This window comes from Sphaerodactylus townsendi, linkage group LG03 (assembly GCF_021028975.2).
Source record: "Sphaerodactylus townsendi isolate TG3544 linkage group LG03, MPM_Stown_v2.3, whole genome shotgun sequence".
Classification (NCBI taxonomy): domain Eukaryota; kingdom Metazoa; phylum Chordata; class Lepidosauria; order Squamata; family Sphaerodactylidae; genus Sphaerodactylus; species Sphaerodactylus townsendi.
In genome coordinates, this window is record NC_059427.1 from 64,368,273 (window position 1) to 64,391,978 (window position 23,706).

Here is a 23,706-nt window from a genome sequence, read left to right on the forward strand (position 1 = left end):
GACGTATAGCGTTGCGTGTGGAATCCCCTCCCTCTTCCCGGAAGTACCGCGCAGTGTGTGGATCTCCCTTCCCGCAGGCGCGGCTGCTGCGCGGCGCGCTCGGTCCGCCATGGGGGGCTCCCACGCCCCCAGCACCGTCACGGCCAAGCCCGGTTCTCTGGCGGCGGGCGGGAGCGGCGGCGCTTCGCTGTCATCTGTCGGGCCAGGCTACAGCGGCTGCAAGAACGGGGCCCTGATGGACAGCTTCGGCATCTTCCTGCAAGGGCTGCTCGGGGTGGTGGCCTTCAGCACTCTCATGCGTGAGTCCCCCTGGCCGACAGCTGCCCCCCCCCCCCCGTGCCCTCCGTTCCACCCTGCCATCCCTCCGCTCCCCAGCCGCTTCTCTCGCTCTTGTCGTCTCCGGTCACTTGGCGCGAGCTTCCCTGTTGCAAGGATGCCATGACTTCCAATGCAATCCTGTGCAGAGCCACCCCACTCTCACCTCGTTGAAATTGGTTAGCAGGGACAGGCGGCAACTCTGCATAAGATCATTGAATTCTCACTTTCTGCCGAGAACCCGCCGCCGTTTCTGTGCCCTGCCCGAGTTTTAGTTGCCACCATTCCCTTCACCCGTTCTGATTGCTCCACCGTCGCTGATCTGGCGCCCAGGATGCTGGGCTCCTGCCTGGTTCTGTCTGAAAAGATCATTGTCTCTTGCCTAGCTTTGTTCTCCGTTTCTTGCTCTACTCCTCAAGCCCCCACCCCACCCCACCCCCCAATCTTGGGTAAAGGTTTAATCCTGCCTGCAAAAACCTCTTTCAGGTCCTGTCCTGCTTGTGCAGAACTGTTGACTAATTTGGGCCTACCTCAGCAGATGTTTACAGGATACAAGGAACCAGGGTGGTATAGAAGTAACTGTACTGGTCTGGGGGAACCTTGATTCAAATCCTTTCTTAGATAGGAAGCGTGCTGGGTGTCCCTGAAGCAGTCACTATCTGTCATTCTAACCAACTTCGCAGAGTTATTGTGTGGATAAATTGGAGAAGGAGAGAGTTGTCTATGCTAAAATGTGACAGGATTTTGAGACTCTGTTAAAATGAACAAAGTAGTAAGAATACCTTTGGACACATGGTCCAACTGTGTAGCTTAGAGAGAGTAACTGTTCCATTGTCATTCAGTAATCTTCATGTCTGGAAGTATTGGAACTTGAAGATCTGTTCCAGCACTCTAACCAGAGTACGGCATTAACTTTTAAAAATCTAACCACTATCATGATTATTAAGGAAAAATACTTTTTAAGACTTTTGTTAGCTCAGTGGTAATTCAGTTATCACTTTTCATTTTCTGTTTACCAGTACTATAAATCGAGGGGCAGTCACAGTGATAAACTATGGATTTGCAAATGGCTTATAGTTTGTGATTAGGGTAGTTATATCTGTCCATGGCTTTTATTGTAATTTTTATTGATTTCAGAACAGTTCTCTTAAGTCCACCTACAGTGTCATTGAAACTCCACATAGGATTGTACTACCAATCTTAATATTTGCTGTCCAAATTGCTTCCTTTTTCATTGCAACTTGTACTGAGTGCTGTCAATGTTACTCTTTGATATTATTTACAAAGACTCACATTTTGGATGCTGAACATGTGCACTAACCTTTTTCAGACTATCGATATAGTCCTATCTACTCTGACACCTCTAGGTTTTCAGGCCTTTTGTCTGGCCCTGTTATGTGATTACCTCTTAACTGCCTTGGCCAGGAATTGAACTTGGGTTTTATAGTATCTGGTATCAGATATCCTTTTACCCAATACATTGTTCAAGGAGATGTATTGTTTATATTGTGACATAAACTTTTTGGGCTAGAGCACTCTTTTACAGATTCATCTCACACATTTGGTGTGGTGGGCTCTAGCCCATGAAAGTTTGTGCTACAAAATAGGCAAATTACTAGTAACTAATACTGTCTACTCATTCTTGCTTCGATGAAATGTACTGGTCAAATGACATCTTGTTTTAAAATGAATTTTCAGCTTATGTGACATTATTAAATTGTATGGGGGGAGCAGGTTCTGTAAAGTTGGTAAAGTGCTTAGTATCTTAGTATCAGTGTCTTGGGAAAGTGCTTAGTATCCATCACAACCGTGCTTTTTCTTGTGATATGTTGTCTGGCTCTGAATCAACCCAAATCATTACCCACTATTCAACTTTTTTATTCCTACCTATTATAGAGTTTTATGTGTGGGCTTCTATCAAAGGACTGATTTTGATCATGATCTGCAGCCATCCTAACTATAATTATACACAATTCTTAGATATAATCTTTAACTTGATTGATTTGCACCTGTCAAGGCTCAATGATGCCACTATTTTTGTCCTTGAAAATGGATTAAAATTCCTGGGTGTTAAGGCTGGAGTTAGGAAATATTTTTTGCCATTAAATCAGTAACAGCTAAAGTAAAACAGGTTGGTTTCAAACAGTCCTGTTTTAGTTATGTTTTGTGACATTTTGCTTGAGATGTTAAGCGTTGTTATGACTATTATGATTTCACATAATCATAATGGACTGGATCCAGCATAAGATTGCAGGTCTTCCCTCAATTTCTCCTGTACCCAGCAGTTCTTTTGGAAACCGAGAAAGTGTATTCTGAGTGTTGTGGGAGTATGTGAACTGATAGCTATTCCTCTTTCAACATAAAGGATGAAGTGCAGCCCTGCACTGTTTGGCAGAAGTCACACATAAATGATTCTGCTTTTCAAAGAAGTACAGATTCTCTTGCAGTGTTTTAAAATGTTACTTCAGTGCTACCTGCATCTAAACTGTTATTATCCGCACAGTTAAACTTAGCACTTTGATAAAATAGCACTTATATTGCCCTGGACAACTGTTAGCAACACTTGGCTTTTTTGTAAAGTTGCGCCCACCATTTTCTTGCCTGTTTCTGCTGCAGGAATATGGTGGGCACAACTTTACAAAAAAACTAAACCTTGCTAACAGCTGTCCGGAGTGATATAAATGCTGCTTTATCAAAGTGCTAAGTTTAACGGTGCAGATAACAATGATTTAAATGCAAGTGGTGCTGAAATAACATTTTAAAACACTATGAGAGAATCAGACCGGGGGGTGGGGTGGGGTAGGAGGCAGGTACTTCAACCCAGTGGAGAATTTGAGCAGAAAGGAGGTCCAGGAAGTCGAGGCAGATTTATCCACACATCTCCTTGGTTCTTTATGTTGAAAAGGGTATAAGTGGGTTGGAAGACAGCAGTGAGGAGGGCTTCCAGTCTGCTTCTGTGCTATTTTTGACCTTTAAAGCTCTTAATTGCCTCATGGGAGCAAGGCAGGAGTCTTTTTCAGTTACCACTCCCCTCCCCAATTTTTGAGCTTCATGTTGTATGAGTTGAGAATGGCTGCTCCCCTAAAATAAAACAAAAGTCTAATTGTAGCTTAAGAATTAACAACATTTCAAAATGAGCCTTCAGCACTGTAACATTGTATATTCCTTTTAAGCATTTTTTAAATGAAACAATGACTTTCAGGTCTGTGGTAGTATGTCCAAGGAGACTAAGATGTTCCCTCAGTTTCTGAATGTTGTGATTTATTATGTCTGATTTATGATAATTGAGTCTGTCATTCAGAGACTGGCACATCCAATGTTGACAGTGAAAGGGCATTGTTGGCATGTGATGGCATACATTAAATGATGTTCAAGTGTATGAGCCCATGTTATTAGCACCTGTAATGCTATTTCCTCAGTGAATATTGCGGAGAGGCTAGCCCTGTGTTTTGGAAGCAAAGCAGGATTGGCTTGGATCAGAATGTGGATGGGGACCATTAAGGAATACCAAAGTCACTACTCAGAGTAAGGCAATGGCAGACCACTTCAAGACATCTCTTGCCTTGAAAACCCTGTGGAGTTGTCATCAATTAGCTTGACTTGATCACAAAAAAGGGAGAAAAGCTGGCACCTGTATCTGTTTTCAGAGCTTGGTTCCTGGGCTTCTCTGTTCGATTGATCAAAAACTGGAGGTGAGAAGCTGTTTTAAGCTAAGCTAGGGAAGTTTCCTATATGCAAGGCGATTCCTACTGCCCAAATCCCGTGAAAGAGTAATATCCCGTAGAGGCTGTTGGTCATGGATGATGTGTTCAAGTGATATAAGTTGTGAGCTATAGATGATAGATCAACTGTTTTGTTAATCTGAAGGTATAAACTGTTATCAAAGTTAAAGTACTTGTGAGTGAGGAGAGATAAGGAAGTATAATCGTAGCCTCTCCTTATAAACTTTTATCAGCCAGGAGGGGCATGGATCAAAAGGACAAGTGGTAGATCTCATAGCTAACAGAAGCCTGTCTACCTCCAAGGGAGTAAGCAGGTTGAAATGGTAAAAACTAGGACTCAAAGACAGTCAAGGGGCCTCCAGTTCCATTATATATAGGCACCCAGTTGCTAAGATGTTGTTGATGATCTTTAGTTTACTCTCAGGAAGTCTCATGAGAGTAACTGGGGGTACAGATAGTTGAAGGTCTGAGGATAGAGCTCTTATAGCCAGATACTTGCTGTAGCTATAGTGCCAATAGATGAGACAATGAGATGACCAGGGGATACTAGGTTTGCAGATCAGCCTTCTGGACGAGTTTCAAAGCTGGCCTTTTTCATGGGCCTTTGAGATAGATAAATGAGAAGTTGTGCTGCAGAAAAGTAGCCCTACTTGAAATATTTTATTGATATTTGATGAATTTCATTGTGTTGTAAAATATCTTGTAGACTGAGTTGAAAGAGAGTTTAATTATTTATAGACCAACTTAGCAGAGCAGTTCTGTAGTATTTAAAAAAACTCTCTGTGTTGATGTAATGTGATCGAAAGCTTGATGTAGCAGCCATTGTTAGCCTCTGGAACCAGCAGAGAAGAGGAGCAGTGGAGGACAGCAGTGGGCCAGAAAGGGCTGAGGAGCTTGACAGAGGGCTTTTCTCAAAGCCACATCTTTTAAACAGTGTATTTTAAACAGGGGGTTTCTCTTTTTTTCTCCTTGTCCTAGGGCTGCTGATTGGTGGAAGCTGCTGAAGGGTGGGGCTTCTCACATTTGTAAATCTTTTCAGTTAGTGCTGAAGGGGTGGGGCTTCTCACATTTTTAAATCTTTTCAGTTAGCCTCTGGAACCAGCGGCGCGCGCCTAACGGCGCGCGCAGGTGTTTTACTAAATAAGAACATATTTTAAGGAATAGTAGAAGGTATAGGAACCTTAAGAGGAAGGCACTAATTAAAATCAGTATTTGAATAACTAAACAGAATTAGATATGAAGGCAGGAAACCAGCAAGGGGTTGGGGGCTTTCCAGCGTTTTGCACTGAGTGTCACATGTACGACTATCTAACACTAGGACAAAAGTCGTGGGTGTGCCCTCGCTGCAATGAGCTCCTGGCACTCAGGGAACGTGTGCGTTCTCTTGAAGCCAAGGTGGCAGACCTGAGAAGCTTGAGAGAGGCAGAGAGGGCAACAAACGAGGCTTTCGGGGACCTAGCAGCCGGGTCCCACTCCCAAGGTGACATCTCTTCAGATGTCATGGAGAATGAGAGTCTGGGGGACGGAGGGTGCCAGTCTGAGGTGGTGGAAGATGCTCCCTTAGATGGGACCCCTTCCTTAGCTGGTGATCAGATATCCTCTCGCACTGAGGATACTCCTCGAGGTGGGGCTCCTTGTAGTGGGAAATTCGATCATTAGCAATATAGAGAGTTGGGTTTGTGACAGGCTGGATGCCCTGATGGTGACTTGCCTGCCTGGTGCGAAGGTTGCGGATGTCACGCTTCGCCTAGATAGGCTGTTAGACAGTGCTGGGGTGGAGTCAGCAGTTGTGGTCCACATTGGTACCAATGACATTGGGAAATGTAGCCGGGAGGTTCTGGAAGCGAAATTTAGGCTGCTAGGAAAAAGGTTAAAATCCAGGACCCCCAAGGTGGCATTCTCCGAAATGCTACCTGTTCCACTTGCCGCAGGGAGAGCTAGGCAAGCGGAGATACAGGGTCTCAATGCGTGGATGAGAAGGTGGTGTAAGGCAGAGGGTTTCAGCTTTGTCAGGAACTGGGGAACCTTTTGGGATAAGGCAGGCCTGTACAAAAGGGACGGGCTTCATCTTAACCAAAGAGGAACCAGGCTGCTGGCGCTCAACGTTAAAAGGTGGCAGAACAGCTTTTAAACTGATCCTTGGGGGAAAGCCGACAGGAGCTGAGGTGACTTCGGTTCGGAATACAGAGTCCATGGGGATGCAGACACAGAGAGAGGTTTTTTCTAAATCAACCACATACAAGCGAGGAGCATAGCAATGTGATAAGTGATAGTGTCTACAAAAGGCTAGAGGGCAAAACACATAAATCCCAGGTTAGGGACAGAGACAGAGTATACAAGTGTCTCTATGCTAATAGTAGAAGCATTCGACCTAAAATGGGGGGGCTGGAGTACAGAGTTTTGAAGGAGGACATTGATATAGTGGGCATCACAGAGACATGGTGGAATGAGGAGAACCAGTGGGATGCTGTTATCCCAGGTTACAGGCTCTACAGGAAGGATAGGACAGGGCGTATTGGGGGTGGGGTGGCCCTCTACATCAAAGAGAGCGAGTGTCACATAAAATAGACAATGCAGGGGGAGCTGATTCCTCTACAGAAGCACTGTGGATATCAATACCAGGGGTGAAGCAAAGTTTAACATTAGGAATATATTATCGTCCCCCTGACCAAAGTGCACAAGAGGATTCTGAGATGGAAAAAAAGAAATTAGAGAGGCCAACAAAAGCAAAAATGTCGTGGTAATGGGCGATTTTAACTATCCCCACATAAACTGGAAAAATGCATGTTCAGGTCATAGTAAGGAGAGAACATTCCTGGATATGCTAAATGACTGTGGCTTAGAGCAGATGGTTGTAGAACCAACCAGGGGAGATGTGATCCTAGATCTAATTCTATGTGGGACCCAGGACCTGGTGCGGGAAGTCAGTGTTGTTGAGCCGATAGGGAACAGCGACCACAATGCTGTCAGATTCAGTATCTCTGCATGCGAACAAGTGACAACTACTAATGTGAGTTACATTTGCCTTCAGAAAGGGAAATTTCTCAAAGATGAGGGATAGTCACTTGGGAAGCTGAAAGGGAAAATCAAGAGAGTCAAAAATGTCCAAGGTGCTTGGAGGTGATTAAAAACACAGTCTTAAAAGCTCAGCTGGAATGTGTTCCGCAGGTTAGGAAAGGCAGCGCCCAGTCCAAAAGAAAGCCACCATGGTTAACAAGGGAGGTTGAGGTAATTATTAGGAAAAAAAAGATGTCTTTTAGAAAATGGAAGTCCAACTTAACTGATGAAGAATACCAGAGAGAACACAAATGGTGGCAAAAGAGAAGCAAGTTAGCTGTAAGGGAGGCAAAAAGGATTATGAGGAACGCATGGCTGCGAACATCAAGACTAGCAACAAACAGTTCTTCAAGTACATCAAAAGCAGGAAGCCAGCTAGGGAAGCGGTAGGTCCGTTAGATGATGAAGGAACAAAAGGTGTGCTAAAAGATGACAGGGAGATTGCAGAGAAGCTGAATGAATTCTTTGCATCTGTCTTCAACCAAGAGTAGGTGAGGAAAATTCCTGCACCTGAACCAAGCTTCTTAGGAGGTGAATCCGAGGAACTAGCGAAGATAGTGGTAGACAAGAAAGAAGTTCTGGCAGCCATTGATAAACTAAATGCTACCAAATCCCCTGGCCCAGATTGCATTCATCCAAGAGTTCTTAAAGAGCTCAAGCATGAAATTGCTGATGTTCTCACATTAATATGCAACTTATCCCTGAAATCAGGCTCCATCCCTGAAGACTGGAAGATGGCCAATGTCACACCAATCTTTAAGAAAGGATCTAGGGGGGACCTGGGAAATTACAGGCCAGTCAGTTTGACATCTGTTCCTGGTAAATTAGTAGAATCTATCATTAAAGATAAAATTATTAAACATGTAGAAAAGCAAGACCTGCTGAGGAAGAGTCAGCATGGCTTTTGTAGAGGCAAGTCCTGTCTTACAAACTTACTAGAGTTCTTTGAGGGTGTAAACAGACATGTGGATAGGGGGAACCAGTGGACATTGTCTACTTGGATTTCCAAAAGTCTTTTGACAAAGTTCCTCACCAGAGACTGTTGAGAAAACTCAGCAATGAAGGAATAAGAGGGGAAGTCCTCCTATGGATTAAAAACTGGTTGAGGAACAGGAAACAAAGGGTGGGTATAAATGGGAAGTTCTCACAATGGAGAGATGTAGGGAGTGGTGTCCCCCAAGGATCCGTTTTGGGACCAGTGCTCTTTAACTTATTCATAAATGACCTGGAAGTAGGGGTGGGTAGTGTGGTGGCCAAGTTTGCAGATGATACCAAATTATGTAAAGTGGTAAGAACCACAAAGGATTCTGAAGAGCTCCAAGCGGACCTTGATAAATTAGGTGAGTGGGCTAAGAAATGGCAAATGCAGTTCAATGTAGCGAAATGTAAAGTGATGCACGTAGGGGCAAAAAATCCAAACTTCACATACACGCTACAGGGGTCAGTGCTATCAGTCACAGACCAGGAAAGGGATTTGGGCGTCTTAGTTGATAGTTCCATGGGATGTCAACTCAATGCATGGCAGCGGTGAAAAAGGCAAACTCTATGCTGGGGATAATTAGGAAAGGAATTGAGAATAAAACTGCAAAGATTGTCATGCCCTTATATAAAGCAGTGCTGCGACCGCACTTGGAGTACTGTGTTCAGTTCTGGTCGCCACATCTCAAAAAGGATATCGAAGAGATAGAAAAAGTGCAGAGAAGGGCAACGAGGATGATTGAAGGATTGGAGCACCTTCCTTATGAGGAGAGGCTGCAGCGTTTGGGACTCTTTAGTTTGGAGAGGAGACGTCTGAGGGGATATGATTGAAGTCTATAAAATTATGCATGGGGTAGAAAATGTTGACAGAGAGAAATTTTTCTCTCTTTCTCACAATACTAGAACCAGGGGGCATCCATTGAAAATGCTGGGGGGAAGAATTAGGACTAATAAAAGGAAACACTTCTTCACGCAACGTGTGATTGGTGTTTGGAATATGCTGCCACAGGAGGTGGTGATGGCCACTAACCTGGATAGCTTTAAAAAGGGCTTGGACAGATTTATGGAGGAGAAGTCGATTGATGGCTACCAATCTTGATCCTCCTTGATCTCAGATTGCTAATGCCTTAGCAGACCAGGTGCTCAGGAGCAGCAGCAGCAGAAGGCCATTGCTTTCACATCCTGCATGTGAGCTCCCAAAGGCACCTGGTGGGCCACTGCGAGTAGCAGAATGCTGGACTAGATGGACTCTGGTCTGATCCAGCAGGCTAGTTCTTATGTTCTTATGTTCTTAAGTCCAGGGTAAGAAGTTTGATCTTTGTGAGACTGCTTTTGTTGTTGTTTTGTTCAGAGATCACTTTTGAAAGTTTTTTTTAAAATGAGGCATTGCTTGAGGACCATGGACAGCTCTTGCACTCTTAGCCTAGAAAATTCTGAACCCTTTTGTTGTCTCATATTCTCAAATTATGAGTGCAATAGACACAGGGTCCATTATCTGGACCATAGAAAAGATGAATAAATGTAGGATAGGATGGTAGCATAATGTTAAGGTTTTTAAGAAGTCTTTTTATTTACTGTCCTCTTCAGTAATGGGTGACTACCAAGGCGATTGCATTTTTAGTGACGCTTAACATCAGACAGAGTGTTGACATTCATTATCCCAGTAATCCATACAACCAAGTTTAATATTGTGGGTGGGAAGATGAGTGCGCGGGAGTACCGTGCTTTAGACTTTCAGACTTTTCAGAGCTGGGGCTGCTTTTCATCTGCAGAACGAAACTCATTGAATTGCAGGCAGGTAACTTTACCGTACTGAGAAACAGGCCCTGTGAGAGGCCCAGGAGGAATCCTTTCCACCATTGTGTGACCTGACTTCACTGTCCTGCTGCTGTTCAGAGCAATTTTGCAACAATAGGTTGGAGGCAGTTCTCTTAATTACGTGTACTGGCAACAGGTTCGTCCAAAAAGCAGAAAACATTATTCTCGGAGTTTTGACCCATGGGTTGAGATCATTGCTTTAAGCCGTCTTTTGAGTCTGATGGAGGTCAGTTTGAATGAGGAACTTACTGACACTCTCTCACAGCTATTGTAGCAATGCTTAACTTGGAAAGCATCATTCACTCTGTCTGAAATGTGAGTGTACTTTTTCATTATCAAAATAAATAGCTGTCATTATGTCTGAACTTGTAGGCACGAGTCTCCATCTACATAAATATGCTGGAGCCCTAGCTAAGGGCGGGATATCCCCTGTGACAAATTTCCATATCAACCACATATTTTGAAATGTTCTATAAGTACTGGGGTTATGATTTTTAGCATACATGGCACAGGGACATATTCAAAACTTTGTGTAATTGGTGTCTTGCCATTTGGAGCAAACCTAATGAAAAATGTCTGTGCTCAGTGCTTCATTCAGTTCTTTCACTGTGCTGTCTGTTGTGGAGGAAAGAGTCTGAATGCAGGCTTTTGGGCAGGAGTTTGCCTATACAAACAAAAGTTTGTGTAGAAAAACAGTGTTCTACATCTGTCATTATTGCTCTTCAGGTGCACTCATTAGGTTGTACAGAAATTATCTGCGTGTGTAAGAGAGACTCTTTCTTCCCCAGAGCTTTACCTTTTTCAAAACTCGACACTTCCCACAATTATTCTCCTCCTCCTTCTGCTCAACTGTCTGAGAACTCAGATGACCATACTTTTTTGGATGCTCTAGTAGAAGTGTGAAGTTAACCAGTGGTGGAGGCTGTGTTCCAAGACCATGAAGGAAATAGTTGCAGCATGATTGACTTGGGGGTTGCACTTGGCAATTTCAGCGAGATAGACCCTATGACACTAAAATGTCCCATTGCCTTTTCTGCTATTAGGGAGAATGTTTCTAGCTCTCAGCTTCACCCATTAACACGCGGCAGGGTTGCAGTCCCAATTAAATGTCAGGCACCTTCCCATAAACAACCTTTCTTCCTCACAGTTGCTGTATGCTTGTTCTTTCAGTAATTTCTGTCTGTGAAGGAATGTAGGGTGCCTCGTTCTGTTAACACTTGTGAAGGTTTGCTGCCAATGTGTGTTTTAGCACATTTTAATTGTAATTATTGAAACTAATCCTAGAAATCTACAAGCACCATTCTTTTCCTAGTGAGGCCATACTCTTGCTGAAGACAATACCACACCATCAGTGTACTTGGCACTTTACAGAAAGAAAGTAGAAAAGTGGTCATCTCAACAGTTTGTCCTGTCCGTACCTTCATGCAGGGAGATTAGCACTGTCACTGTCCAGCTGCAGGTCTTTTAGTTTCTGCCCCCCTTATTGTGGAATCTATCATTTTGCCTTTACAGGAAATTATGCAAACTAATATTGTTCATTGGACACTTGAAGAAGGATAGCAGTGGTCTTCCAGCTGCTTGCATAATGTTCTTTGTAGGTGTATGTATGATTTCATGAGTTGGTTGGTTTTTAACCTTCTGTTGTAAGCTACCTTGGGTCATGTAAGAGAAAGGTGAGCGATAATAATGGGAAAAATTCTCAATATAATGGGAAATAATGGGAAAAATTAGAAGCAGGAAAGCATATGGGTGATTGTAGTTACAGCTGTGTAAAGCACAGGAACGACTTGTGTCACCCTCAGTTGCATCTGTGATGAACTTGAGATCCTTATTCACTTATAAATGTTTCAGAATCTTGTACGTGATCTTCAAAAATCAAATAGCAGCTTTCAAACCTATCCAATTATAGTAAAAAATAAATCTGGTTGATTTCCCGTGCAACAGTGTATCACTTTTATACATTGTTTTTCATATATCTGAGTAGGTGACAATATTTTTATTGTGATTTCTGTGTGGTCTTGTGCAAAATATGTCCTGTTGATTTTGAGCAAGGCCTCCCGAATGTTAGTAGAGGGTTGTGACACTGAAGAGCTCTGTTGAACATCAGCAAATAGGGTATTGTGCTTGGGAGTAAGTTCTAATGGTTTTGTTTGATGTGTATTGCTTCCATTATTTTCAGCTGACTCTTGACAGTTTGAACAGATCTTTGCTGTTTCGTATGTGGGTGTTTTACAGAAAGTTTGCAGCAAGCTCCCAGTTAGTGACCATTAGAGGTTGTAGAAGATATACTGTTTAAAATGGTAGGAGCCCCAGTTTTTGCTGATGTGGTACACTATTCATCCTTTTTATTATAATTTTGATTCTACACAAAAAAGGCTTTAGTGAAGTACAGTGAGGTTGCTCTTTATCTGGTGTTGGATAATTTTGTAGATGCAAACTGAATTGAGACAATTTGGCTTCATAAAACTTAAGGTGCTATTTGGTTTTTAGAGGTTTATTAGTTTCATTTATTATAAATAGTTATTTCAACTATCCTGATGTGTTGGAAGGTAAATTCTACTAACATGAAATGTCAGATTTCTGATAAAAGATGGCAGAAAAACCTAGGTTATTGTTGACTTGATCATTTTGGTTGATAAGGTGAATGTAGTGAGAACTTCAGGGAAAGTGCCTTCAGGGAAAGTGTATTACGGGATTCTTGATCTTATGGAAACTGAAGGTAAGCTTAATACTCTTTGCTGTTTTCATCAATAACTTGAATGATAGAGTTGAGAGAATATTTCTCAATTTTCAGATGGCACAAAACCAGGAGTGATAGCATAAGCCTTGTAAGACACAATAAAACTCAAAAATTACCTTGATAAAGAGTAAGACTGAAGAAAATGAAATTCAGCAGAGATGAATGCAAAATTGTGCTTTTGGACAAAAAATAATTAAATGATGGGAGATACTTGACCTGGCATGATTACATGTGAAAAGGGTATTAGGATCGTAGTCAAGTCACAAGCTAAACAATGAGCTGGCAGTGTAGTTGCAAAAAAGGCATGGTTTTAGAAAATTTTCTATGCAAAGCCCCAAAGCAAGAACAAAATTCATGCAGTACCTTTCATTTAGGCCCAACCAAATTCATACAAACCAGTGTTCTATTTTGAGCTCACCTGAAAAGATGCTGAGGAAGACCACAAAGATAGTTGTGTATCTGGAAAATGAGTCCTATAAAAAAAGGTTGAAGGAGCTGGTTATATTTGGGCTGGAGAATAGGAGACATGATGGCAGTGTTCAGATTCCTGAAGGGCTGTTGCACAGAATAGGCCAAAGACCGCTACTGAGCATACGACTAGCTCTAATGGATTTGTTATAAGACACTAGATTTCATTTGAACATTAGGGGAAACTTCCAAGTAGAACTGTGGTTGCACTTGCCTTTGGACTGATCTTCCCCTTGAGGCCCACCTGGCACCTGCTATATTTTCTTTTAGGCACCAAGCCAAAAAAACGTTTTTACCCAGTATTTTAATTAGGGGTTTTATTTTACCAGCTTTCAATGTCCTATTCTGTTTTATGGACAGTTTTATGCTGCTTATGTCTAATGGTTCATTCATAATTGTAAGCCATCTTAAGCAGGACTCTGAAGAGGTGTAGGAATATTCTAAATAAATAAAAGTGGGCTGACAGTGGAACCAATTACCTTTCGCTTGAGGTTTTAATCAGAGGTGGAACAGGTATATGTTAGTAATGCGGTAATTTTGGATTTGCTGCATTGTGCATAGATGTAAGCCCCTTCTGACTCTAAGTTTCTAAGGGCCCAATTCAGATGGGCGGTGAAATGGATTGTGAGAGTGGCAGAGGGCTGTGCTAATGTTTTCTTCTCACCCCATCGGCATAAGGGGCACCATTGCTAGTGGAAAGAGCAAAGACATTGATGAGCAGGCACCATACAGCTCTGTGGCGCCCAAACCCGGAAGTGTCTGCTGCCCAGGAGCTACACCGGCACCTGAGAGCACACCTATACAGAGTTATTTACAGCTAAGAATGCATTCAAATATATTAACATGCTGAAAGAACTGGTGAAAAGTTGTAATCACGGTTTCCATAGGACTATTCAGACACGCCCCATGGACATCAAGTTTTCTAACACACTGGCTGTGTGGAGACATGTTTACAGCACTGGTCCACATACTCTTTAAAAGACAAAAACTGTACATTTATTTAGGAAAGGGGATTGTGTGAGGGTATCGAAATCAAGGGGGGTGTTGAGAAGGGGTATGAACAGTTGTTCACAGATGAAATTTTTATTATGGATGGAGTAGATCATAGGGGACAGAGGCCTAATGTAAGGAATTCCATAGAAGCAGAAATAAAAGGCTTTTTGGTGTAAAAGACCGTTTATTCAGACATCCTAGAAAGCTCACGTACATGACGTGGCAGGAATAAAGTCTCCCGCCAGAAGCACAGGTTATAACTCTGTCCATCCCACCCCCCCCCCCCCCGGTTTCTCATGGGAACGGAGTTCTCATCTCTCTCGAAGAGATAAGGCCTCCACCAGAGTCTCCGCCGCAGATGCTGGCCCATCGCCCGGGTTATGGAATTCAGTCAAGGCCAGGCGGCTGTTCTGAACATCAACACCATTGAATCCTTTACACTCTGCCTCCCTTAAGAAAAACTTCTCCCCCCCAGGTTTGTGCGGAAAGGTGCGGTGGAAAGCAGAAATGAGGGCAGGGGCGTCAATATTTTCTGAATAGACCCATTGATTATCCCCACAGGATTATCCCACCCAAGAGACTAAATATTGCAAGCGTTTCGCGACAAAACGAGAGTCCAGGATGGCGTCAATTTCGTGAATAATGCTTGTGGCCATCAATTATAGTCAGCGGGGGTCTCTCCGAGGGTCGCGGCTAGGCATCGGAAACGGGAGCCTCCTTGAGCAAACTGGAATGAAAGACAGGATGGATATTACTTGGAGAATTAGGCAACTCTAATCTGGCGGCGACCTCATTAATCACTTTAGTAATCTTAAAAGGTCCCACAATTCTTTTGCCCAGCTTTGAAAATTTATGTATCGCCCCTGAGATTCTTGGTAGACAAATATACCCAGGCGCCCACATCGTGAAGGGAACTGGAACGGTGCTTGTCCGCTTGAAATTTTTGGGAATCTTTAGCCTGCTGTAAGGCATGGTCTGGACCGTTTCCACCCCTCGGCCAGAGATGAAATCCACTGTTGGAACTCTGGAGGATTCAACGCCTCTGCAGGTAGTTGCGGCAACGGAGGGAAGGACCGACCAGACACAATTTCGAAGGGGTTTTTTTTTGTACTGCTATGAACCGCATTATTGTAGGCATATTCTGCAAACGGAATTAACTCGCACCAGTTGTCTTGGTGATAGTTGGTGTAACAACGTAAATATTGTTCCAGGGTTCTGTTCGTTCTCTCCGACTCACCGTCACTTTGAACGTGGTAGGGGGCGGCAATTGCCGGGGCGGCCCCCAACAAGCCCAGGAAGGCTTTCCAGAACTTTGAAATGAATTGGGGCCCGCGGTCGGAGACCACCTTAACGGGGGCGGAGTGGAGACGATAAATATGCTGAATGAACAGACGCACTAACTTAGGAGCGGAGGGGATGGAAGCACATGGGATGAAATGGGCTTGCTTGGAAAATAAGTCCTCCACCACCCACAAGACCGTGTTGCCTTGACTTTCTGGCAAATCCGTAATAAAATCCATGGAGATGACTTCCCAGGGGCGGGAGGCCACCGGGAGAGGCTTCAACAGACCATGGGGTTTTCCCGGAACGGATTTGGCTTGCGCACAAACAGAGCAACCTTTGATATATGTTCAATGTCTTTGGCGCATCGCGCCACCAAAATTGACAGCGGGCCAAATGCAGAGTCTTAAGGAAGCCAAAATGTCCAGCCGACGGGCATCATGACAGGCCTCGAGAACCTGCTTACGGAGGGGGGGAGGCACGTACCAACAATTCCCCCGCCTCCAAACACCATTCTCCAGGCGTAATTGGGAGTCACCTTCCTCCGCTGGTGGCTCGCGCAGCCCCGCCTCCTCAAGTTCTCGTAGGAAAGGAGAGATCAGGCTGGGAATGGGTGGAGAAGGAGGAGTGGACGTTTGAGATCGAGTGACAGCCAGCCCCAATTGGGAGGGGGAGAGAACAGTGCGCAGGATATCCCGTAAGGCAGCTCCACCCCCCTCCCCGGGCAGGCGCGAGAGTGCATCAGCCAGTTTGTTGGTTTTTCCGGGGAAAAAATGGACAGTGAAAGAGAAACGAGAAAAGAAATCGGCCCAATGGAGCTGTTTTGCGGACATCTTGAGGGGGGGTGGAAAGGGCGGCCAAGTTCTTGTGATCTGACCAAACTTGAAAGGGGTGTTTCGCCCCCTCCAGCCAGTGGCGCCAAGTGGAGAGCGCTACTTTGATGGCCGCAGTCTCTTTATCTCCTACAGTCCAGTTGAGCTCAGCACCGGAGAAATTTTTTGAAAATGGAGCACACGGAACAACCCTAAAAGCTGTATTCCTCTACAACAAGGCAGCACCGAACGCTTTGTCCGAGGCATCCGCGTGAACCACAAAAGGAAGATCTGGGTCAGGGTGTTTTAGGATAGGTTCGTAGTAAAGCCGATTTTAAATGTTGAAAGGCTGTCTGACATTCTTTAGACCAAGAAAGGGGGGCCCCGGCTTGGCAGCTTGTGGTCTTTACCCTTAGTGCGTAAGAGGTCTGTGAGTGGGAGAGTCAGTTCAGCGAATTGCGGTATAAAGTCACGATAGAAATTAGCAAACCCTAGGAAAGACTGGAGTTCCTTCCGATTGGTAGGGGCAGGCCATTGAGGACTGCTTCAACCTTAGCAGGGTCCATTTTTAGCCCCTCGAAGAGATCCGTAACCCAAATAGTCGATGGAGGATTGGTGAAAACAACATTTAGAAAGTTTTGCAAAGAGGGAGTTGTTGAGCAAGCGGTTTAACACTTCCCGAACCAAGGCTTCATGCTCCTCCATGGTTTGTGAATAAATTAAAACATCATCTAAGTACACCACTACTCCCTTGTATAATAAATCATGTAGAACTTCGTTGATGAGGGGCCATAAAGCCCGGGGCCCCCCTTAACCCGAATGGCATTATTAAGTATTCATACTGTCCAAATTTTGTGTTAAATGCAGTCAAATGTTCATAGCCTTCCGCAATCCGGACTCTGTAGTAAGCTTCTCTTAAGTCCAACTTAGTAAAAATGCGTCCCTTTGCCCAATGCATCTAAAAGGTCCTTGATTAAAGGCAAAGGGTACTTATTGGACAGGGACACCGCAAGATTGAGTCCTCGGTAATCCGTGACAGAGCCTTAAAGACCCGGCCTTTTTTAACAAATAATACAGGAGCAGCATGTGTGTGTTTGGTAGCTCGTCGTATGAACCCGCGAGCAAGGTTCTTGTCTAAGAAGGCACGAAGTTCCTTCTCCTCATTGGGACTCATGCGGTAGATTCTACCCTTGGGCAGTTGAGCCCCAGGCTGTAATACGATTTTGCAGTCAGTGTCTCTATGGGGTGGCAATTGATCGCATTCTTGCTCCTGAAATACTCTGGCTAAGTCTTGGTAAGCCGGTGGAATGCCGGTAGATTCAGGAGCAACTGGAGCGTGCACCGCTGACGAAGCCAGGGGGTGTAGGTCATTAGGAGGTGAGTTTTCCCCCCAATTCATGTGTTCTCCACAGGGAGGGTCAGTGAATTCTAAGATCCGTTCTTTCCAAATGATATTTGGTTCATGCAACAATAACCATGGCATGCCCAGGACTATGGAGTGTTTGGCCACTGGAGCCAGAATAAAACTAATTTTCTCCCAATGGTCAGCGCAGCGGAGGAGAACCGGTTGCGTTTTGAACTGGGCCGGTCCTTCAGCCCCGAGAGGGCTGCCGTCCATTTGGGTGAATGGTATGGGCTTAGCTAGGGGGACTCGGTCTAGTCCAAGTTCCTCCGCCACTTGGGGCCGCATTAAGCAATGGGAGCACCCAGAATCTACAAGGGCTGAGGCTATGATACGAGTGTGCTTAGCGGGGTTGGCCAGAATCGCTTGGATCGTAATGGGAGCGCTGCCTTCACTCACCGCATCTGGAGTCGAACCCATATCCATGGGGGCTGAAGAGAGGCAAACAGCTGCTTCCCCCTCCTCTGGGTCGTCTTCGGTAACCGCCTTAGACGAGCCCGTTGGAGGCGGCCCGGATTTACGTGGTGGCTTGGCAGATGGGGTGCGCGCAGCCGGAGCAGTTGGCTTCTGTTTTTTCGGGCAGTTGGCAGCTAGATGACCCGGTCATCCGCAGTAAAGACACAATCCCAAACGGCGACGGCGCTCGGAGGTGGTTTCCGTAGAGGCAGCTGGGCTTGGCTTGCGAGTCGCCGCGGTGGTCGTAGCGGTGGGTTTTGGGCGTGGGCGGCCCCCGGCGCGAGCGTAATCCAAACGAGACGCCACTTGAGATCCCAATTCGATCCATTCAGCAATAGTGCGTGGGATCCGAATAAGGAACACCGTTTCCCGCAGTTTGCCGTCGACGGCATCCGAGAAGTATTCACATTTCATGCGTTCAGGCCACTCAGGAGGGAGTCGGGCAGCCGCCGCACGAAATTCACGGGCAAATTCGGCAAAGGAGCGGTTGCCTTGCTGAATAGATTTGATGGTGCGGATGGCTTCATTCTCAGCACCCGGATCCTGGAAGCGAGCCCTTAAGGCTTGGAGGAACGCAGGCACCGTGCAAGTATCCTCCCCTTGCAGGTCAAAAAGAGTCACAAACCAGTCGGCTGCCGCTCCATCCAAGACGGAACCGATGTCCCGTATTTTTTCCGCTGCTCAGACCGGGTACAAATCGCCATAGTCCTCCATGTGGGCATCGAAGCTGCAGGATGAAGTAGGGGAGTTTGGAAGCAGTCCCATCGAAACGGGCAGGTATTGGAGGTCTGTAATATCCTCTCTCCACGGCCCTCGGCGCCCGCTGGGGCGGCGGTTGCGCTGGTTGAGGCGGCGGCGCAGGGAGAACCGGAATCGGTGGAGGTGGGGGCACCAACGCCGGCGCCGCTGGTGCTCGGGTGGGAGCAGGTCTTTGGAAGGTGGCAGATATGCGAGTAGCAGGACCCAGAAGCGTCGCCCCTCTGGCGTTGGCTGTACCAGTAACGGCGTAGACCCCAGCTTGGGGCATCTTGTCCTGCTGCCTCTTCAGCTCCTTTTCAAAGGCGGCTAATTCTCTTTCCTTGCGAGTCAAGGCATCTTGCGCGCATGCAAAGCTGCTTTCTCTCGCTCCAGTTTGGCCAGTTCGCCTTCGTTGAATAGCTGCAGTTAGTTCACTTTGCGCACGCATGGCCTTAACGCTTTCGCGTTGACGCTTCTAAGTCCAGTTTGGAGTGTTCCAGGACCTTATCATGGACCGATAGATTCTGCGATATTGCCGTTGCAACGCCGTCTTTGGCACGGTCCAATTCGAAGTTGGATTTCTTTGCGCTGCTGTTCCCGGTCCTTTTGCAGGTTTTCACGCTCTTGCTGCAGCTGCTCCCGTTCCTCTTCCCATAGCTGGCGTTCACGGGCCCATGCTTCCTGGGCATCTCGCAGTCGGCCCACTTCCTCATCCCAACTCTCTTTTGACAGGAGGGGAAATAGGTCCGGATGGGAAGGCAGGCTTTCTTCGGATTCCTCCTCATCGGAATGCAGCACCTCGTGTCCACCGGCGGCTCCACGGGGCGCCTCAGGTGCAGCTGCTGATCCGGGATCTGGGGGGTCCGATCGGAAGCTAATACGGATACCCCTCCCAATCCCCGATATAGTCCCAGTTTCAACGGTAGTCTTAGGACGGGCCCCAGTGCTATGCCACGGTGGATTCTTGGGTGCATCACCAAAATACGAGTCCAGGAATCGTTCAATGGACTCCTGGGTTGCCGCATGAAAAGTGGTCAGGCCCATCTCCTCCGTGACAGGTTGCATCTGAGGTTTGTAATCCACACGGAAACGGGTAGATATCCGATCCACAGGCGCCCGATCCATAGACAGCGCCCCAAACGATTCATGCAAGTCCACATGATCGTTTCCTCATCCCTCATCCCAACGGAGTAAGGGAAGACTCGTGTTAATACGAGGACGGGAAAGAGTTACCAGCGAGACCCGTTCTCCCGCCGGTTCCTCCAAATCCAGAAGGGAAAGCTCGGAGCCCTCTTTGGGGGCTACCGCACCTTCCACAGGTTCAGAAATATTCAACCTCTCCATGCCGAGACACCAGAGGTCCGCTACACTGGGAAGATAGATGAACTAGGATTCCTGCCACAATGTAAGGAATTCCATAGAAGCAGAAATAAAAGGCTTTTTGGTGTAAAAGACCGTTTATTCAGACATCCTAGAAAGCTCACGTACACGACGTGGCAGGAATAAAGTCTCCCGCCAGAAGCACAGGTTATAACTCTGTCCATCCCATTCCCCCCCCCCCCGGTTTCTCATGGGAACGGAGTTCTCATCTCTCTCGAAGAGATAAGGCCTCCACCAGAGTCTCCGCCGCAGATGCTGGCCCATCGCCCGGGTTATGGAATTCAGTCAAGGCCAGGCGGCTGTTCTGAACATCAACACCATTGAATCCTTTACACCTATGTACCACCTGGTAGACTTTCAGGGAGAAGTGGTACTAAGGAGCTTTTAACAAGAAGAGCTCCGGAAAGTTATTAACTGGGAAGACCAGGTATACAGGATTCAGAAAATTATAAAGGCCAGGACAGAGAAAAAAAAGACGTTTTTCTATGTGAAGTGAAAAGGGTGGCCCACAAAATTTAGCAGCTGGGTGGCTGCCTGTGACGTTACAGAACCAAATGGAGGCTGAGGGTTTTTACATCACGCTACCTAACAACGCATCCATGGGCCTATTTTCAGAAAACACGGCCTCATCTTTCACGATACAGCTTTCCAAGCCTCTGGATTTACAGGGGATGTGGGAAACAGGTCTGGTTGAAATCCACTACCCGCACACCTGGTACCAATTAACCTCACCAGCAAGATTTCTGATATCCGAGGACTCTAGTAAAGAGCAGGAGTTCTACTTAAGACAGGACTATTATTGGAGTGTTGCCGAAATAGCAGAATATATGAACAATATTGTCAGAAGACATGCAAACTCTCCTCTCAGCATCAGTTACTGTTATGACCCTACACATGCGATACTCCATTTTAATGACACCAGGTTGTACCAGGTTATGATGACTGAAGATCTAGCATTAATCTTTGGGGCTCCGCTAGACCAGGCTGCTAAGAAACTGGACAACAGCTGTGATATTAGCAGAGGCTTTAACATGCTGTATGACTATACAGACATCATATAGCACCAGGTTGTGGGTGACACGGTAGCGCCTCTTTTGTGCTGCATACCAGTGCAGGGAAACATTCACGACTTTGTCACCATCACATATGACAAAGTGCACCACATGTTGATCAACAAGCAACACATAGACGATCGCCATAGAATTAAAGTCTGACCAGAACCGCCACATCACATTTCAATACAGAAAAGTTATTGTACAGCTGCACAACCATCCGCAGAAGAGATGGTGATCATGAAAGAATATGGAAAGCCCTTTGAGGTTAGGAGATATTACCAAGCACAGGCAGGCAGCGGGGTTTCACGGTGCCCGTCATGTATGAGAGGGGGATAGGGTTTTTTGTATGGCTATACTGCTTTTTAAAAAAATGAGTGGAGATTGTTAAGCTGTATTTAAATACAGCAACTTAACACATTGTGCAAGATATGGTTACCCAAGTAACCCGTGGTGTTATGAACAAGTTTGCCCCACAAGAAGGGTCCAGTCTTCTCTACATGAAAAGAAGGGGCAGGCTTAAAAGAAATCACACTTTGTCCTGTCAAGACCCCCCATGCCTGTAAAAAGTGGCCACTGTGGCTCTAGAAAGCAGAGAGGCTCGAGCAGGTCACGCAACAGTTGTCACGCTTGCTGTTAAACAACCCCGGCACCTGAAAAGTTTCTTAGGAGTCTTTGCCAGCAACTAAAAAAGTGGCTCAGAGGCTGGCGTGTCTAGTGGTGAATACCGACCGTCATCACCTCTCCGGTGAACACTGGCTGGCTATTTACCTCCCTGATAATAAGCGAGCAGAATTTTTTACTCTTAGGGAAACCTGAACCGTTCTTCAATCAGTTGGCATAAAAGGAAATAGGAATCATAAGATTTCGAATTATAATCTATGAAGGTACATCCTCTGAAATGGTTATGATTTCTAATTCTGAGCACAAACTCACATAGTAATTTTCACCCCTGAATTCCCAGCATTTCCCAGCAGCCATCCATTTGGTGTTTCCACACATAGCCTTTGTAAAGATGTAATTGGGAATGTACACTCTGGTGGTCTCTTGCATGCGTTCAAAATAGTAAAACACATATTTTAAAGAAATGGTTTGGGTTTTCAATAGACTGGAGGTAACACAAAGTATGAGCCGCCTCATCTCTCTCGAGTTTTGCCTTGAATTGCATGCAAAACTTCCCTTTACACTTTTGAAAATAGTGTTTCATCTTTTGGTATGATTGGCATTCTGTGCACCAACATCGTGATGGGCAGTCAATTTCACCCTTGGCTGCTAGATAACAGTGTCTTCTATAACATAAATCGCCAGGGCAACATGCAAGGCAGTTAGCACATTTTCTTGAAGCACCCTGTTGTTGAACATAATCGGCAGAAATGTTTATAGCCATGAGTGTGATCATATAAAGAATAACATAAAATGTAAATATTTTTTTTCTGCAGAAAAATGCCTTGGGGTTCAAAATACCAAAATAGTGATCATTGTACAGAAGGAGGTAATAGGATTTTGAAAACCTAGGGCTGCTTGATTTAAAAATGGACCATCCTTTTTTGCTTGTACACAAAACAACACGTATGTTAAGTTGTAAATGGTTTTCCAGAACTGTTATATCGGATAAGCTAATTTTTTTTCTGGCTAGACCTTCCCAGCTGCGCGTGTAAATGCATTGCAAGCTTTAATAATTCAGCATCTGTACAATCTATTCCTTGTTCCCTTCTCATAATCCCAAATAACACAGTGGCAAAGCATAAATTGTGTAGGTTGCTGTTCAGATATATATAAAAATTGTGTTTTTTATCTATGATTAAGCTGTAAGGAATGGATTTAAGGCTCCTGTGCCCACCACCTGGGGGGGGGGGGCTGGAAATGGTCACAACAAGTCTCAGGCTATCATCAGCCAGAATTTCAGCGCTGCTTTGCAATGTACTAGCAGCATAGTCTAAAAATTCTGAGGCGTTAAGCTCATTTCCCCCCCTTTTAAAAGAATACACTGGATTCCACAACCCTGTAGAGTCCAGCCTTAGCTGTACAAAATCACCAGCCTCAATCCTCCCACTAATATCATTCATAATTCTTTGAACACTGTTTGATACCTCAGCAAGAGTGTGGCTAAATTATGTCACTCTATCTAGATCAGGGGTAGGGAACCTGCGGCTCTCCAGATGTTCAGGAACTACAATTCCCATCAGCCCCTACCAGCATGGCCAATTGGCCATGCTGACAGAGGCTGATGGGAATTGTAGTTCCTGAACATCTGGAGAGCCGCAGGTTCCCTACCCCTGATCTAGATTAACAAACCAGAATTCTTCACTAACCACAATGCTTCTAAACTTTTGATGCTGTCTTTCCCATGACCTCACCCTTTGGACATACACTTCAGATGATCAGCATCTTGTGCAGAAGAGGCATCCATACACTCTTCTTCAGGCCCCCCACCCCCATCCCTTTCATATTCCGAGAATGAGGGTAGGGGCCTTTCTGAAAGAGGTTACTCAGT

The 23,706-nt window shown here is 45.4% G+C and overlaps 1 protein-coding gene across 1 annotated transcript in view; it reads left to right on the forward strand.

The window, feature by feature from the left end:
• Positions 1-49: 49 nt before the first annotated feature.
• Positions 50-23,706, forward strand: part of LOC125429285 (musculoskeletal embryonic nuclear protein 1-like) — a 76,580-nt gene continuing 52,923 nt past the window's right edge. Inside the window, exon 1 of the mRNA XM_048490266.1 lies at positions 50-299. Within this exon, the coding sequence (XP_048346223.1) occupies positions 110-299 (190 nt within the window). The 5' untranslated portion in view covers positions 50-109. The remainder of the gene's footprint in view (positions 300-23,706) is intronic.